This window comes from Neovison vison, chromosome 9 (assembly GCF_020171115.1).
Source record: "Neovison vison isolate M4711 chromosome 9, ASM_NN_V1, whole genome shotgun sequence".
Classification (NCBI taxonomy): Eukaryota; Metazoa; Chordata; class Mammalia; order Carnivora; family Mustelidae; genus Neogale; species Neogale vison.
Window position 1 is genome coordinate 34,131,405 of NC_058099.1, and position 19,116 is coordinate 34,150,520.

General features: G+C 50.3%; 1 protein-coding gene across 3 annotated transcripts in view; it reads left to right on the forward strand.

The window, feature by feature from the left end:
* The window catches only part of FBXO10 (F-box protein 10), a 58,142-nt gene that overhangs the window by 37,169 nt on the left and 1,857 nt on the right, over positions 1-19,116 (forward strand). For 2 of the 3 annotated variants that reach the window (XM_044265328.1, XM_044265327.1), the window contains 7 exons: positions 3,497-3,646; positions 5,904-6,040; positions 10,319-10,389; positions 12,127-12,279; positions 13,452-13,721; positions 15,433-15,746; positions 16,849-17,030. In XM_044265328.1, the coding sequence (XP_044121263.1) occupies positions 3,497-3,646; positions 5,904-6,040; positions 10,319-10,389; positions 12,127-12,279; positions 13,452-13,721; positions 15,433-15,746; positions 16,849-17,030 (1,277 nt within the window). The remainder of the gene's footprint in view (positions 1-3,496; positions 3,647-5,903; positions 6,041-10,318; positions 10,390-12,126; positions 12,280-13,451; positions 13,722-15,432; positions 15,747-16,848; positions 17,031-19,116) is intronic. The other variant, XM_044265329.1, reaches the window with a different exon arrangement.

Sequence of the window (19,116 nt, forward strand, 5' to 3'; positions counted from 1 at the left end):
AGGATGAAGGAGTGGTTGAAAATGAGGCAGGGGAGGTGAGCAGAACCACCTTGCCCCGGGCCTGGAAAGCCCATTTGAGAGGCACTGGGACTCGATGCTGAGAGCGGTCCGTGCTGCCGCTGGTGCCGTCATGATCCTGCGGGCTCTTTGGAGTGCTGCAGGACAGTCGACACAGGAACGGCTTCTGCAAGGAAAGGCATGGCCTTTTACAAGAAAGCCTGGTCTAGCCCCTGGGTTTGAGTCTTACCTCTCCACTGACTCACCACGAGCATCACCATCCTCTTCAGTAAAATGGAGAGAAGCCTCCCAGCCTTGCGTCTCTCGCTGGGGCATTGTGAGGGTCCAATGCCGTAATACTGGTGAAGCGCCTAGTAAGCTCCAGGGCGTTGGACGCGTGTCACAGGAGATCTCTGGCGGCTGGAGCGGCTAACAGCAATCACATTTCATTGCGTTTGCCCAGCCGCTTCCAAAGAGGATCTGAGGAGGTGTTGCCCTGAAAGAACAGTGGAGTGCTACGTGGAAAATAAAGAGAACGGTCAGATCAGAGGACGGGTGACCATTTTGCCCTCAGGTACCACTATGATAGGATCTGGTCTGAGCCCCCAGAAGGGTCTTCCCTCTTACATAGTTACTAGGAGTGTGGCTTCCAAGTCAAATTCTGGCTCTGCCCCTTGTTAGCTGTGTGTCCTTCGGACGAACGGTACTATCTGCCTTCAAGGAGCGGCAGGGATTAACTGGGGTCACAGAAAGTGTTTCTGGCACAGAGCAAGTGCTCAACAGATGTTTTTGTTTATTTTTAAAAAGTGTTATTACAGTCCTGTGTGAGAGGTGCCGTGGGTGGCATAGGAGCCCAGCCTCAAGGAAAGGTTTCCTGGAGGAGCAGTGCCTGGGCAAGGTGAGGCTGTGAGACCGCGGAGGTGTGCCTGAAGGCCAGACGAAGGAAAGGACACCACACGTTCACGCAGCCGCAGCATGAGCTGAGGGCTGCTGCAGGAGACGGGGGAGCCAGCAGGGGTCAGCCAGCTCAGGCACTGACTTCTTGCCACAGAGACTGGAGTCTGCCGTGAAGGCAAGGGAAGCCCACAGGTTTTAGGCAGAGGAGAACTGTGGTCAGATCTGTATTTGGAAAGCTCATCTGTCAGCTTTCTGGGGGACGGAATGGAGGGGAACAAGACCGGGGGCAAGATCAGTGAGAGGCAGTGGAAAATTGTGGTCCAGAGATGGAGAGGAAGGGACAGGACATCCTGGAAAGGTGGAAACGAGGGTTTTAGGAGGGAGTGGTCAAAGGCATGAGGCCTAGGCTTCTGGCCTGTGTGGCAGAGGCAACAGCAGGAACATAGGAGGTTAGGGCATGGAGACAGAGATGCTGAGTTTGGGGCATTTCCAACATCTAGCAGAGATGCTGTCTGGTTACCTGGTTCTGGAGCTTTGGGGAGGGAAATGCCATGCCAGGCAGAATTGGGAGCAGATGGTAGTTGGGAGTCATCGAAAAGGAGAAGTGCAAAGTTATAGAGCCTTACTTGTAGCCTTTTTAAACTATTGTCTCCAGGGGCTTTTGGCAGGAATTGTGCAGCCTATAAATTCCTAGTGAGTTTCTAGAAAAGAACCTAAGAAACTGATATTCAGAATTTTTGACGAAAAATTCATGCATCTCTGGTTTAAGAGTAAGACTGGCAGAAAGAGCCCAGTTGCTTCGGGCACCAAAAAGAAACCTAATGTTTTTCTTGCTGTTTTGTGTGTCCTGTATAGAGACTGAGGTCAGTAGCACTTATATGTGGAGATGAACATACCTCTTCTTTTGCCAGGCCTTCAGAGGACCAGGTTTGGGGTCAGTCTAGTGAGGATTGCACTGGTTTATGTTTTGCTTTCATTATCCTCCGCCTGCCATAGGCTTCATGTTCTTCATCTTCTGCCAGTTTGCCAGGAGGCTTTGCTCTGCTCCTCAGAGAGGGCCGCCTCCGTGGCCTTGCCCTCCCGCAGCAGACTGCTTTCAGTTGTGGCTCGGCGCCAGCGGTAGGCTTGCTGTCCTGTACCGCTGTGCTCTGTCTAGTGAGTCTTGGAAGTAGCTATCTCACCCCCAGCGTGAAGGGGGCCTCTAATAATAAGGGCTGAGGTGGGGTTTTTTTCTTTCCCTTCTTTGAGAGTAGCAGGGCTTGGTGCCCTTCCTCCAGCCGCTTCAGCCTTGTTGCACAGGAAGGTTGGGGAGAAAACTCCAAGGGGGGCTTAGTGCTCTTTCCACAGTGGCTGTGCTAGCTTTCCCCATGCCTGCACCATGAGGGAGGCTGTCCCCAGTCTTTCCCCGTGAGCACCTAGCAAGACCCCTTGGAGAAGTAAACAGACCTACCTACTCGGAGAGTGTCCGCACCCTCACTCTAGTTCACACTTGGTCTAGTTCGCTAAGACGCGTGGCTGGATTCTTACTGGTTCCTGGGGCATCTGCATCTGCGAAGGTGAGCACGGGCTCACAGCTCATCTCCCGGGAGGGGCCTGTGGTCCTTGGATTTCAGGCTCGTTGGTTGTCCTGCCACCTCAGTTCTCTGATGGTTTCCAGAAAGTATGTGCTGTTGTACATTATCTGATTCTATTCTTGGAAGTGTGGGAGCAGTGAATGCTCTACCGTCTTTCTCTATCCTAAAGAGAAGGCTTCTCTTGAATCACACTTCCGTTCTACTTTATCTCTCCCAGTCTTTTATTCTAGTGTAATCTATCGTTAGTAGCACACGGTTTATCCTAATGTAATATATTTTTACTATGAATACACAGTTGCTTAAAATAATACAAATTCTGAATTTTTAATATGCTTATTAAATAGGGCAAGAAAATGTAAGTGGCAGTACATGCCCTTAAATGAGCTGTATGCTGGGTTGTGGTACTTTATTTAAGGGAGGCCTCCCTGTACCAATACTCCTAATGTCCCGTAGTTTGGAGTATCGGTGGTTTCTCCACCCCTGGATCATACACCCAAGAAAGCTTCAGAGGGGACAAGAGTAGGACTCTGTCTTACAGAGTGGAAGAGAAGGTAGGAGGTTATTGATGGTGCTTTCTCAGGCACGTGAGTTTCAGCAAAGACACATGTGGGAACTTGATTCCATTCATTGTAGCTGTGCCCTTGGAAACTGGGGAGATCTTCGTGTAACCCCAATCCACATAGAGTTTGAAGACCACCAAATGCCATCTTCTCTGAGGGCCCCTTCCATCCCATCATTCAGTTATTCTGCTTGCAAGTTGTGAATACAGGGCACAGGCCAACCTTCAGTCCAGGTTTTCCTAAAAAACAAACAAGCATACAGCTCCATGGTTGGTAAGGAGCCTGCCGGGCAAAGCCAAGCAGGGCACAGAGCTCACTCTGCTCCTGGGAGCACACAAGGTGGGAAGAGGCAGTCCTTGCCTGCAGGCAGAACAGCAGATGGTAAGAAAAGGACTCAAGTGTTCCCCAAGTGGTTTTTTTTAAAAAACCTGTGACAAGAAAACAAATGGCTTTCTCATTTCTGCTTAGATCGTCATGCTCAGGAATGACATTCACCGCTGCCGAGCGTCAGGCATCTTTCTTCGCTTGGAGGGCGGAGGCTTGATCGCTGGGAACAACATTTACCACAATGCGGAGGCAGGCGTAGACATCCGGAAAAAGTCCAACCCACTCATACTGGTACTCCTCTCTGTCTTCATGCTCTTTTCAGAGTGGCGCTTGGTTCTCCAACCCTTTCTAAGATTATTTAAATAAATGTTGCCATCTTGAGCTTATTTATTTTTAAAGACTTAGAGCGCAAAAGGGGCGAGGGTCAGAGGGGGGGATGCAGACTCCCCACTGAGCAGCGAGCGCAGGGAGCCTGATGCTGGGATTCTGGAACCATGACCTGAGCCGAAGGCAGATGCTCAACTGACTGAGCCACCTGGTGCCCCGCTATCTTGAATTTATATTGCTTCCTCTTTGCAAGTGGCTCCTACCTTTTTCTCTATGTGTCCTTGTGACTCTGTGCCTCGCTCTTTCTGTATTAGGGATGGCTTTGAATGTGTCACTTCCCTTCAGTCTCCTTGTCAGTAAGAAACAGGACTGGGTAGACAGGGAAATTTCACAGAGCACATTCTCAGCCCTGATAGGCTCTGGTTGGCTTTGAGTTTGATGAAAATAAAGATATATCTGCCCCACCAGACACCTGGATCAAAAGTCAAGCACCAAGTTAGGTCATTCTTCATTATAAGAAGGACATTTAAGATAACTTAGTTCTGAAGATTCTTTGTTTCATGGGTACTTTGAGGTCATGTGAGTTTGATTTTACACCATCGCGAAAGCCACTTAAGATGGTAGAATATGGGGCCAGTGATAGGAGAGGACAGCCCCTTTTTCTACTCTGGGCTTCCCTGAGAGACACATTTCCTAGGAACTAGAAGATGTGTCCGACTTCTCATGGGCTTGAAAAAATAATAGCCACCCTATGCGTAGTGCTTATTGTTTGCCATATACTGCTCTAACCACTTTGTATATATTTACTTATTTATGGCTTAATCTTTTCACAACCCCTTGTGGTAGAATTGCTGTTATCCCCACCTTACAGATGAAGATACTGAGGCACAAAGAGACTAAGGATGTTGCCCCAAATCATACAACGAATGACAGAGCTGACAGTCGGTCTGACTCAGGGCCTATGTTCTTGACCCATTGTATCAGACTGCCCTTGCAAAATGCAGATGAAGGAAATTCCTAACTATATTTAAAGACATGCCTGGCCAGTGTCCTCTTTCAGCCCCTCCTCTCACTGCGCTTCTGCGGTGCAGCTGCACAGCCTTGGCTGAGGAAATTATTGCCACTGTTGCCAGAGAGATGAGAGGAGCTTGCCTCCTAGGGACAGAGGGGACAGGCGGGTTTAGCCGGGGGAAGGGGGCGTTCTGTTTCTGTCCTGGCTTCGAGAAAGAGAAAGGGTGTGGGGGATGGAAATGCCACTGCTTACGCTTCCCTCTCTGAGCTTTCCAACCCTGTGAGGGAGTTCTGTTAGACAGTGGTTGCCTGGGTTGAGTCTGCCAAATCCTTCAGGAGAAAATCTGGAAAGTGAGTAAGAATAGGAGAGCTTACGGTGTGGAACATTTTCAAGCAAGCTAGAACTATGTTTTTGTGAAATCATTTTGGAAGAGAAACCGCTAACTTCCTGGTTTAAGTACAGGACTGTATTTAGGCTGTAAATTAGCAGAGTGAAAGCATTTTGTTATCATTTTTTACGATCTAAAATTTTGTCCCTGTGCAGAAGCAGGTAACTGGGAAGCTAAGTTTCATATCTGGCTCTGCTGCACACTGTGTGACCCCGGGCCTGCTTCCCCATTCGTACAAAGAGATATTTGAAATAAATCTAAGGGTCTTTGTAGTGCATACACCTTCTGTGATCTCATGCCCCGTGGAACAGTCAGCTTCCCAGAGCTGCACCGTTCCACAGGCTCCCTGAATGGGAAGTGAGGCATAGGAGCCAAAGGGCTCTCTCTCCCCTTTCCTTGAAGGTGGCCCACTTGGGATGACACATGGCTAACATTGTCATGTAGTGGGGTGCTCCCTTCCCTGAGAGGTGGGCTCCCTGGCCCCGGGGTGGTCCAGGCTGGCCAGATGATAGGAGGAGGAGATGCTGGTGGAGGGTACTCTGGAGGCTCAGCAGCGTTCAGTGGCATACTTTGCAGGTGCAGAGCAAGAGGCTGGGTAGTGAAGGCACCTGTGTCCAGATTGTCCCTTACAGCTGTGCGTTGTGCAGGGGCCAGCAGCATGGTCCGTTCACTTAGTCCCATGCTAACAAGGGGTCTTCAGTGGCGCTGTCCTCTCTGTAGTATGTATTCACCCTGGCCCAGCTGAGGGGCGGCGGTTGGGCACTCAGCTTCTTGCCGACTTGTCTGATCTGTCTTCTGTGCTGTCTCGTGTTCCCTTGCAGTGTAACCAGATCCACCACGGCCTTCGTTCTGGCATTGTCGTCCTCGGCAATGGGAAAGGTATCATCCGGAACAATCAAATCTTTTCAAATAAGGAGGCTGGCATTTATATCCTGTACCATGGAAATCCAGTCGTGAGGTATGTGTGCTGTACCTGGGCCATCCCCACCCGTGGTCCCTTCTTTCCTCTCTGATCTCTCTCTTTCCTGCTCCCTGGCTTTCCTCCATTTGAAAACATTTCTGTTTATGAACATGGCTGTCTAGGAGAACAAGCAAAGACCAGACCCCACCCTCATCCCACTGTAGTAACGCAAGTGCTTTCATTTGCGTTTCCTTCCAGTTCATGGTGTAGCCATTCCATTCAGCAGACATTACTGAGCACCTCTGATAATGGTAATGAAGGTGCCCCCCTCCCCCGGAGCTTACTCTAGCGTGGGGGACACGTGGGCCCAGACATAACTCTTAGAGATGGCGTAAAGTTTTGAGCTTTCAGACTGACAAGTCTGTTGGGTTGAAAGTGGCCACCTAGGATGTTCTGTTAAGATCTGGCCTCCGCACAGAAGCATGCTGTGACCAGCGGGGCGAGCTGTAGGCGCGAGGGGCAGGGGCACCACCGGCACCAGGGAGCTGCCATCCCAGCTCTCCTATGCGGCAGACTGTGACAGATGCTATCAAGGGAATCCTTCTACCTGGGGATGTGGGATGACCTCGTTTCCAGGAGTGCATGAGTGTTGGACTCTGACATCTGGGTAGCACATGGACCGTCCCGGAAATGGGGAGTGGACATTCCTACTAAAGGAAACCGCACAAACAAAGGCAGCAGAGACCAGATTCAGGGCTTAGCTAACCGTCCACCGTGGCTTGAGAACACGTCTGACACGACGTGTTAGGTCTTGTTTTAGGAAAATAACTGGCTCAGGTGTGTGGCAAATATATTCTGAAGTGGGTTTTTTTCCCCTTGATTATTCCATATGCATTCTTCCATATTGTTGTGTGGGCTCCATCAGTTTTAGAAAGAAAAACATTCCACTGTTTTGACATTCCATTATTTTTTGGACCAGTGCTAGTACTGTTAGGCAGCTGTTTTCACCACTGTTACAGCAGCTTCTGAAAACAGTTAGTGGTCCCAGAGCCCTTTTTCCATCTTTGCATGTGTATGTGTATGTGTTTGTCCGTGTGTTATTCCTTTAACACACATTTAAGTGTTTACTCTCTATGTAAGGGGACAGTGACGTAGTGTGTAAGAACAGCCTCTGCTCCATAGAATTTAGACTCATGCTGAAGATAAACGTACAAATAACCAGGAGGGGAGAGTTACCAAAACGGGTGCTTCACTAGGCCTTCGTGTAAGTACCAGAGGAACCCGGCACAGTTCCAGCTAGGCGAGTCAGGGAAGGGCATGAGGGGAGCTGACACTGAGCTGTGGGTAAGTCGGATTTTGTGGCCAGGGAGATGGTATTCTGGGCCCAGTGGCCTTGAAATTCAGCGTGTGTCCTGGAAAAATGGGAACAAATGTGTGTCTTCCACAAGATGCCAGGGCGGGTGAGTAGATCAGTCTACAAAGCAGGCTTCTCCTGGAACACAGAACCTCAGATATCGAGTAGGATATGCAGCATAATGGCTTTCCAGATCATCCATCTCCTGATCCGTGGAGCCTATGAACATGGTAAAAGAGAGGTTGCAAATGTGTTCATCAAGGACCTTGAAATCAGGAGCGTGTCGTGGATTATCCAGGTGGGCCCAGCGTAATCCTCAGGATCCTTAGAGGGAAGCAGGAGAATGAGCTGGTAGGAGGAGGTGGGACAACAGAAGCAGAAGTCAGAGGGATGAGGCTAGAGGCCAAGAAAGCTGGGAAAGACGAGAAATGGATTCCCCTAGACCTTCCAGAAGGAACACACATCTGCTGACAACTTGATTTAGCCCTGTAGGACCCATTTTGGACTTCTGACCTCCTAAACAAGAAGGTAATAAATCGGTGTTGTTTTAAGACACTGCGTTTGTGGTAATTGGTTATAGCAGCCCTATACCAATCTGGGGGGTTTGGACTTGACCTTGTGGGTGCTGGTAACAGTTGAAGAATTTTGAGTAAGGACTGGTTACAGTCAGATTGGTGTCCTGGTTTTTCAGACAGAATCTGTGTGAGGGGCGCCTGGCTGGCGGGGTGGTGGGAGAGTGTGATCTCAGTCTTGCAGCTGTGAGCTCCAGCCCCACCCTGGGTATAGAGAACACTTAAAAGTAAAAATGAGGGGCGCCTGGGTGGCACAGTGGGTCATGTATCTGCATGTATCTGTCATGATCTCAGGATCCTGGGATCGAGTCCCGCATCGGGCTCTCTGCTCGGTGGGGAGCCTGCTTCCTCCTCTCTCTCTCTGCCTACTTGTGATCTCTCTCTGTCAAATAAATAAATAAAATCTTTAAAAAAAACAAAAACAAAAAAAATTTTAAAAAAGTAAAAATGAGATCTTTTAAAAAATAACAGCAACAACAACAGAATCTTTTTGAGAGAATACGTTTGTTTTTTTGTGATAGAGGGTGGGGGTCTGGGGGAGGGTGCAGAATCAAGTTTGAGATCCCTGAAGTGGCATGGATAAGGCATACCACAGGAGTTTCTTTGCCTGCGAGAGTTGTGTTACCTCTTGTGTTTCTCTTTTTGCTTTGGCTGCAAGGAAGCTCAGGGCTCAGAAGGGCTCATCCTTAGTAAATACCCCTTCCTTGGTTCTTAGAACAATCATCTGTCCCCTTTTCCTAAACGTTTTCTGATACCTCTTTTATCTTTATTTTGTCCTCCCTGTGTACACACACATACCTGTTTCTCCAAGTGGCCATGGGGTCTTTCTGAAGGTAAGTGAGAGTTACAGTGAGAACCCACCGCCCATGCATTTGCTTCTAAGGCACAGCTTGCAGAAATATGGATGAGGCATGCCCTACCCTAGGGACAGTCTCTGACCATGAATTCCAGAAGCCCACAGTAACCATCTGCTGATTGAATTGTAACCAGATCAAAGTACACTCCAGATCTAAGGGCAAAAATGGCAATGTTTTTAACAGAGGATTTCACTTGTTCAACTCAAATGCATGGTGTGGGCACAGTTGACATTTGGCTTACCCAGCATCAACATAATTTGCTGGGTTTTTTTCCCAAGGACATAAACCATTTAGATTCTGCCCTCAGAAATGGAAAGCTTAGCTAAATCTTGCTCCGTGAAGTTCTGTGGGGTTCCAGGCCCTGTATCAGGCTCTAAAGAGCCAGGTGAATTCTTGGACCTAAATCCAGCCACATGAGGGGAGTTGGGAGGGTTGCCTCCCAAGACAGGAGGCAGGTACCCTTCCAGGAAGAAAGGAGGTCACAGCATTCCTGTCAGTAAAAATAACAAAGAGCAAATATGTGTTCTCCGGGGATAACTCAACTGTGCTGATGTCTGGGTGTGACTGGCCTTGTTTTAATAGGAAACTCAAGTTGCAGAGACTGGGAAGCAGTGCATGTCCTTCAGATGCTCGGGTTTTTCATTCACAAGGCCTTTCCGTGGCAGTGAGGGCTGTGCGTTTCTCTGAATAGAAGCGTGTTTTCCTGTATCTTCCTCATGTGGCTAACCCAGCCCATGAGGTTTCATGTTGGTTACACATTTTTTTTTAAATTTTCGCACATTGTCCAGTATTGTTAAAATCCCATTTTTTAAAATTCTGCTTTTCTTCTTTTAAGGCATGTCATCATTTTATGTTGTCATTTGGTGCATAGAGGTGATGGTTAAGGTAACGGAAAAGGTCACGAGTAGCTGTTGGATACAAACAGAATATGGTAGGGTCACTATACGCAGAGAACAGATTCCGGCTTTGGACACAAATCATGCCCAGAGAAGCTTAACACAGTCTCCTAGGAATTCTTGACACTACCACGACTTGTCGCCTGTGCACCACAATGACCTGTGTTTCAACTGGTGTTTGTATGTGAGCGATAGTCAGGAGAGGCCACAGAAATGTGAATATCATTGTGCTTGTATGGCCTAGTTGTAGGTTTAGTTCTGGATCAGATTGTCTCTAGAATAACTGACAATTTTTTAAATGCCTGGCTTTTAGGACTTGAGAAAGTGCTTTATGCCCCTGTGGACTTGAGTCATCTGGGGAAAGCCACAAAAGAAAGAAGTCACCTTAGGGTTGCCTGGGTGGCTCAGTCAGTTAAGCCTCTGCTTTCGGCTCAGATCATGATCCCAGTGGGATCAAGTCCCGCATTACGCTCTCTGCTCAGCGGGAGCCTGCTTCTCCCTCTCCCTCTGCCTGCCACTCTGCCTACTTGTGCTCTCTCTCTGTCAATCAAATAAATAAAACCTTTAATAAAAAAGAGAGAGAAGTCACCTTGGGCAGGCATTGGATTTGACACATGACATCGGTCTGGCCTTACTCTCTTCTTCTTCCATTTTAGCGGGAACCACATTTTCAAGGGCCGTGCAGCTGGCATAGCAGTGAATGAGAACGGCAAAGGCCTCATCACAGGTAGGAGTGGGAACTGCCTAGAGCTGTAGCCAGCTGAGCAACCAGCAGCCAAGCCAACATCCCTGACCTTGCCCCCAGCCAGTCCTTCTCCTTGACAGACTGGCCGCCGCCTCTGGCTAGTGAATGAGCACTCTGGGACGCTGGCCCCATGCACTGGCCCCACTTGTCCCAGGGAGGGGGAGTCTGTCTGCTCTTTGCCAGGCCCAATGCTTACAGATCTCCCTGGATGGCTCACATAACACTGTCAGAAATACTTAGGACACACAGACCGAACCCTTCTTCTTGTCTTTTCTATGGACTTGTGCCTGCTCTGGAACCCCAGCCCCTTTTCCCTGCTGCCGGGCTAACTCCTCCCATCCTTCAGGTCTCAGCCTAAATGTCCCTTCCTCAGGGAAGCCTGCCCTGCCCTCCCGTTGCGCACACACTCACTGTACCCAGCAGGCATGCTCTGTAGGACATCTTGCTTTCTTTGTGGTCTGTGTAAGGTCAGTCTCCTCTCCTGTAAGGCAGCAAATTCTCTATGACCAGGATCAGGTCTATGCGGTACATGACCGTAGGTTCTGCACAGAGCATAGGCATACCTGGGGCATGAGAGACTGGTCCAGTGAATCCCTCTGACTGCACCCACATGTCCTTCATTCATCAGACATTCATTGAGCACACACTGTATGCAGGAGCTGGGGATACAGCAATGAACAAAACAATCTGTGAAACTGCTGCCTTTGGGTTCCTGCTGTCAGGAACTGATATTTTAGGAGGGGAAAACAAAACCACACACAGACACACACAAAAGAAACATATCTGGGTGATAAGTGCTTTAGAGATTAAATCTCTATATAATTAACTTTATATATTTACATAAATCTATGTTATATATATTTTATTATTTATAAATATATAATATGTAAACTATATATAATTTATTGAAATTAATTAAAATAAGGTGATGTGGGTATTTAAGATTGTGGGCAGGCCTGACCTGAGAAGGTGACATGTAAGCCAGACCTGAGTGATGGGACAAAGCCTGGGGAGAGAATCAGAATTCCATGCAGGGCTGCCTGTGGAACACCATCAGCACACCTGGGGAGCAGGGAGATCGCTCGTGTGACTGGGTATGGTGAAGGGGGCAAGGGGTGGGATGGGGTCACAGAGGCAGGAAGGGACCAGTCACACAGGGTCTCCTGGGCCATTGCACTCCAGTCCCAAGAGCCTGAGAGTCTGCCCAGCCATCATGCCAGAGGCATCAAGGTCCCAGCACAAGTCCCCCGACTTGTGACTCCCAGAGAAGTGGTATATGAGGAGAGGAGAGGAAAGCTGTGGTCAGTCCAGAGCTGAGACTGAGAAGGACCAGCTTGTGCCTCCCCAGGCTGGTGGGGGAAATGGCTGGAGTCTGCCTCAGCCCTCCCAGAAACAGCCCCCAGGACAGGCAACCCTGCCTGGCCTTGGTCCAGGGACTCTAAAGCCAGTTTATTTTTAGTCATTGGTCCTGAAGGCCACTAGATACAGTGGAACCTAAAGATATAAGAGAGCACAAGATAGTTACAGACCTTGCCCTTGAGGAAAGCCCATAGTGCTTGGGTCCCTGAAAAGTCACACACCAGGCAAGATTCAGAGTGGTGACTTCTGACAGTGCAGCCTGGGTGTCCTGGTTCAGAAGGTCCTTTCTCTCAGCTGTCCCAGTCTTCCTGGCCAGTGTGGGTGGCGCTTGGTCTTGATCTCTCTTCTGCCTCTCCATAGAAAACGTCATCCGTGAGAACCAGTGGGGAGGCGTAGACATTCGCCGCGGAGGAGTCCCAGTCCTCAGGAGCAACCTCATCTGCTTTGGCTACTCAGATGGTGTGGTCGTGGGGGATGAAGGCAAAGGACTGATAGAAGGAAACACCATCTATGGTGAGGCACGTTCCAGGGGGGTGGGGTCCGGGGTCCGGCCCAGACAGGGAGAGAGGAAGCCCAGGTTCCATCTCTAGCTGGTGGATCCTGAGAAAGTCACTGCCTGTCCCTGGGCCTCAAAGACGCCCTGAAGGACAGTGTCAGTCTCAGGCCACAGACACACAGCCCCTCTCAGAATGCAGAAGCCTCTCCTAAGCCCCCTTGTGACGCATGGGGTCAGCCAAGCAGGGAGCTTCATCTTGATTTAAAATAGCAAAAGGTGGGGGTTGTGTGAGGACAGGGCCATGTAGGCTCTGACACATGGGCATCTACCTCTTACCCTTTGTTCTGCTCCCGAGAACTAAAAATCTAATCGGAGAACTAGGATAGCCCTGGAAAGGAAACTGTTCTCACTCATGCTGTGCCTTTGAGCAGACCTTACTCTCTGGACTGCATCTCTCATAGTCACGAGAGCTAACGTGGGTTCTCAGCTAGGTGCTTTAGCTGCACATTCCGTTGTCATGACTGCCTGCTGAGGTAGATACGGTTATTAACTCCATTTTAAAGATGAGGAAACCGAGACACAGGAGGTTCGGTAACCCACTCAAGGTGACGCAGCTAGGAAGGGGTACGGCTGGGACTCAGACAGAGGCCACCTCCGTCTCTCTGTAGGACAGGGTTGTGCTGGATGAACTCTGAGGACCCTTTGGTGCTGTCCCTCTGGGTTTGTGTCTTCCAGCCTGGACGTGTGGCCCACACAGTTCTCAGAGCACTTTTTTGTTTTTTTTTTTAAGATTTTGTTTATTTATTTGACAGCGATCACAAGTAGGCAGAGAGGCAGGCAAAGCGGGGTGGGGGGAGCAGGCTCCCTGCTGAGCAGAGGGCCCAATATGGGGCTCAATCCCAGGACCCTGGGATTATGACCTGAGCTGAAGGCAGAGGCTTTAACCCACTGAGCCACCCAGGTGCCCCAAGCACTTTTAAACCCTATGGAAGCATCCTGGTTGTGAAACTGACCTGATTGTTATCCCTCTTGTATGAAGGAAAGGCCTCCAGCCATAAAGAAGCTTGTCTGAGGCCATTAGCACATCAGGGCCTCTGTCTCCCAGGCCAATACTTCCCCCCTCGGGGAGACACTGGGTGCTGCCTCTCTGCGGCTCAGTGTCCGTGACCAGCTCCTTTCCCTGTCCCAGCTAATAAGGGCTGTGGCGTGTGGATGATGTCATCCAGCCTGCCCCACGTCACCAGCAACCACGTCAGCTACAACGGCCTGTACGGAGTGGCAGTGTTTAGCCAGAAGGACGGTTCTGGGGAGTTGCCTGGAGGGCACGGGGCGCAGGAGAACTTCAGCGAGGACGGAGATGCCGTCCTTTGGGAGACGGAGCTGGAGAAGGATGAAGACCCGCTGCGCCGCCCGGTCACCACAGCTCTTGTTGAGTCTAACAGTATTAATCACAATGGAGGTGAGTGCCTGCCCGCTCCAGAGCCTTCCGTGCTCCCACCGCCTGCCTCAGGAGGCACTCTTCTCGCTTTGTGGCCCACTTTCAGCCACTCCCCCAGCCCTCGGGACTTCATCTTCCCTGAACTTAAATCCATTTTGTCCTGCCCCCAGCCCCACTAACTCATGCTGTTTCTCTTCCCTGAAATTCCCTTTCCCCTTATCCACACATCCCAGAGAACTTGAAGTTCAAAGCCCACTCTGAATGAGCCCTCTGTCCTGACCCTCATCTCTCTCCCTTACTCTCATCCCGCTGGCACTTACAGGGCCTGGGATGGGATCTGTTTCTGTGGCTGTTTCATCAACGTGGACAGGCTATGAATGTGAGACAAGGAGCCAAATCCCACTCCTGTTAGCACCCCTGCCCCACCAAATCCCACACCCGGCATCATGTTTCTAATCCATTCTGAGATACATTATCCACATTTTAACATCTAAGGACATGCATTTGTAGTTGATGGCATATCATGGTTTAATTGTTGATTTTTCTTTCTTATGTCAAGAATACGTGTGTTTTAAATCCACTGGTTATCTTAAACTGGATAAAAACTGATAAATACTCAGTGTTTATTGAATTGAGAAGCACATGAAGTTGATCTAAGTCCAGGGTTCCCAAACCTGGCTGACCGTCAGGACCACTGTGGCGGCTGATGGAGGCAGTCTTGTTAAAAGGAGGCTCCTGGGCACAGGCGAGCTCTCACCCTGGGACTAGCAGAGGGCAAGGAGAGTGGGAGCCAACCAAAAGTGAGTTCTGTCCCCTCCCAGTTCAGGGCTTTCTCCATGTGGCCCTGCTGTCTGTAGGACAGGCAAAGCCACATAAATTCACAGATCCTTGATTTATGTTCACCCTTCCCACCAGGCCAGGAGAAGCAGCAGGCATGTGGCACCAAGAGGCTGGAGCTTGCAGACTCCCGGCCCACTGTGGCCCCTGTTGGCCTCTGCCCACCCTCCTCCCTGCACTGCTGGTGTCTCTTGCTCTTGTGGTGGGCAGATGTCACCACTGGGGGGTCCTCTCCTCATCATCCCCAGGTCCTCCTGCCCTGCTATCTCTTCCTGACCCCAAGTCATGTGGCTCTACACCTGCTGAGTTTTATACTTTTTTCTAAAAGTATGTAGTGTCTCTAAATATATACAACCCCAAACGCTATTTTCTTTCCAAAATTTCTAACATATTTTAGATATTTAGCTTGTAAATTTTTCTATTCAAAAATTACAGAATTTCCCTTGTGAAGGAAATGTCCCAAAACAATAGAGAGGCTTAGAAAAACTGAGCAACTGTCCAGCTGGTAGCTCTGTGTGGAGGTGGAATGGGCAGGTGTAACAGGTAGTGTGCACCTTGTCACAGGAGGTATGCACAGCAGTAAGATGGTGACAGGGGACACATGTGAGCAGGGAAGGAGAGCCTGGGTCTTGTGAGCCCCTGAGCTCAGGGAGTCTTTTGTCACCTTTCCCTGTTTACTGAGCACTTAGTTCAGAAGGAACAGAGCTTCCTTGATGTTCCTGGGTTTCCGCCTACTCAGTTTGTCTACATCTTGAAAGATGGAACTCCCAAGGGCTGGTTCTGAGTGTGGGTGCCTCTTCTTCCTCACCTCTCTCCCAGGGTGCACAATTGCATGGAGGTTTTTCCTGACTGGTGTTGTCAGGGCTGACCCTACTCCCAACCCCTCTACCCGTAGCCTCAGGCCTCTACGTCCAGAGCAGTGAGGCGCTGCACGTCCTCACCAACGTGATCCATGCTAATGGGGACAGAGGTATCACGGTGGCCCAGAGCAGCCAGCTCACCCGTGTAGCCAACAACAGCATCTCCTGCAACCGCCAGAGTGGGGTCAAGGTCGAGGCCCAGTGCAAGGTGGAGCTCCGGGGCAATGGTATCTATGACAACAGAGGCCATGGCATCATCACCAAGGGTGACAGCAGCATCGTCATCGAAAATGACATCATTGGCAACCGGGGCAGTGGGCTGCAGCTCTTGCCGAGGTCCGACACGAAGGTGTGTATGTGTACGTGTGTCTGACTCATGGTGGCCGCACAGGGCTCAACCCTAGGACAGTCCTCACACTCTGTCCACTGAGAAGCCCGAAGCATTCGGTACCATCAGGGACATCCTTCCTCCTGCCCAGACACAAGTGAGACTTCCCACGGGAGGGGGCAGGTGGACTGAGCCCTGAAGGAGGGACAGGAACTACCAGCCAAGAGCTGGGGTGTGGGTGCCACTGGGGGCATCTTGTGGTCTCCAGGTCAAGCTTAGAGCTCTTTCAGCCCTCCCACTCACAGAACTGCCTCTCACAGGACTGAGTATACAGTAGGTGCTTAATGAGGAGAGCCTGTGTGCACACTATTCCCTGTATATCCTGCATACCCTTCTCCCCTTCTCTCCTCAGTCCTGCACCTGGGCTATCACTTCCTTCAGGAAGCTTCCCTTAATTCCCCCAGGCTGTCTGAAGTACCCCTTTTCTGGACATCAGGGGTGCTTATGCTCACCCCCACCTCACAGAGCACTTCCCACAATGCTTTGCACCTGCTCTTCTGCCTATCTGTCTCCCCCAGAATTGTCTGCAAAGCACTGCGCTGGGTCCTAGGGTTTCAGTGTTGAGCCGGACTGACTCAGTCCCTGCATTCGTGAAATTACCATCCCAAAGCCTTTTTTTTTTTTTTTTTTTTTGGCTCTGCAGCTTCTTGAGTAGTGACTTGGGCAAGGAGGAAAGAATTCCTTGGCTCTACATCTGAAAACTGTGGAAACAGAGGAAGAGGGGTTGGGGGAGACACGCTGTGGCCTCAGGTTGCCAATGGTTCTTGCCTCTGGTACAACCTCCCCTCTGTGCCAGGCCTTTGCATGTTGTTCCTTCTTCCTGGAACAGCTGTCCCCTGCTCTGCATCTGGTAAGCTCCGACAGCTTACCTGTTATCCCCTTCAGGCAGCCTTCCCTGATTCTCCCCACTTGGATCTCGATCGCCATTCCCTGAGCTCCCATGGCGCAGTGCTGCCCGAGCATGCTCTTACCACTCTGTTTTAGAACTGCTGTTGCCCTTACCTGGCCCCCTCACCAGTCAGGGAGTCCCCAAGGTATGACAAGCTCTGATGGTCTCTCCCAGGTAATCAAGAACCGGATCCATTCGTTCCGGGCCTACGGCATTGCAGTGCGGGGCCGCGCCAAGGCCCTGGTGCAGGAGAACATCATCTTCCAGGGAAAGACCAGCAAGACCATCTTTCAGCAGATCTCCAACAACAGGGAATGTGTCCTGCAAAACAACAAGTTCTTGGTGTTCAAGAAAAAGTAAGTGTCTGCCGTCTGCCGACACCCATCTCCCAGCACCACAGTGAGGTCACGGGAGGAGCCAGGCCCCGTGACTGTGGCGGCTCCTGCTCCCCTCAGTCCCGCCAGCTCTCAGCCCTGGTCGGGTTATTCAGGCCGGTGCTGAGGCCCCGCACCCGCCTCCCTGGGAGGGAAGAGGCTTTAAGAGTCCGGGGTGTGGGGGTGCAGATCTCAGCTCCGCCGGTCACTGGCTGTGGAACCTTGGGCAAATTACTCGGCACCTGGAGCCTTTTTTTTTTTTTTTTTAAAGATTTTATTTATTTATTTGACAGAGATCACAAGTAGGCAGAGAGGCAGGCAGAGAGAGAGAGAGGAGGAAGCAGGCTCCCTGCAGAGCAGACAGCCCGATGTGGGGCTTGATCCCAGGACCCTGGGATCATGACCTGAACTGAAGGCAGCGGCTTAACCCACTGAGCCACCCAGGCGCCCCGGCACCTGGAGCCTTAATAAAATCCAGTTATGGGGCGCCTGGGTGGCTCAGTGGGTTAAAGCCTCTACCTTTGCTCAGGTTGTGGTCCCAGGGTCCTGGGATTGAGCCCCGCATCAGGCTCTCTGCCTGCCTCTCCGCCTACTTGTGATCTCTGTCAAATGAATAAATAAAATCTTTAAAAAAAAAAAAAAAGAAATCCAGTTAGCGATGTCTGCAGTGTAGCACCAAATTGAGAGAAACTCAGGTCACATGACCTAACAGCCAGAGGTAGTCCCGAAATGTTAACTGCTGTCACTTATTTTTAATACCTCTGCCTCCGTGTAGCACAGTGGCTTCACACTCTTCTGCCCTAATCTTCCTTGTCCTTCCCTGCCCCCATTTCAGTGACCTCACCATCCCTCCACTCTGTTCTGGCAGCAAAACCTCTGCGACCAACTTCTCCCTAACATCTCAGTTCAGTCAGTCAGTTACTAGGTCCCCTCCTCTTCCCAACTGCCATCACCCCTGTTCCCGTCTCAGCACCCATCACCCTGACCCTGTGGCCCTGCTGCCAGGGTGCTGTCGCACTGGTCTATGGGTGGACCGTGTTCTGCTTGCTTCGCTGCCGTGCTGGTTCAGAAGGCAGCCATTGCTGTAGGCCTCACTCCTGCACTCTGATGGCCCTGGCCTGCCGCGCCAGCTTCCTGCCTTGTGTCCCTGGCCCGCCTCCGCGGGCTGTCCTATGCATCCTACCAGGTTATTCTGTCTGTCAGCTCTGGTCCTGCCACGTCCATGGTCAGAATCCTCTGATGGAGCCCCTTTTTCTCTGTTCCTTTTTTAATTATACACTTTCTGTAAAAATAGTTTTTGAGGAAACATCATATATGTATGTTTTATATATTCTTAACTTATGACGTAGGAAAAAAATAGAAATTCTAATCTTTTTTACCTACATCCCAGCAGATCATATTGCAGACTCCTTGAGGTCTGCTTCCTCCTGCCCCTTTGGGGACCCCAGGATACAGAAAGCGCAGAGCTGTCAGCTGGCCATTATCCCCCAGGCACTGTTGGGCCCTAATTTTTCTTTCCAGGCTTCCTGGCTGCGGCCACACTCCAATGCCAGCAGCTCCTGGAGCATACCTGCAGACTTCTTGCTCACCCACAGCAGCCAGCTTCCAGCTCTCCATGCCTTTACAGTCCTGCTCATTGCAAATCGTCATAAAAATGCACAGAAGGCATGGTCACTGGCTAAAGCAAATACGATATGGTGTTCAGAGGTCGTTCCTTGTAACTCAGATGACAGGAAGCCCTGAGCAAAGCTTTCCCCGACCCTTCATAATCTCCATAAGAACTTGGGGGACTGGAAACTCACCAGCTTCTGTCCCCTGTAGATTTATAGGCTCCAGAATGCCATGGAAAAAAAAATCATACAGAATGTGGTCTTTCTGGTCTGGCTTCTCTCACTTACCCTAGTGTACCTGACATGTGCCTATGGTGTCACATGTCACTCTGTTTGTTGCCAAGTGGCATTCCATTACGTGGATGTACCACACCATTTATCTGCTCACCAGCTGAAGTTTTGGGTGATTAGGAATAAAGCTTCTGTATATATGCATGTCATACATTTGGGCAGGGGGT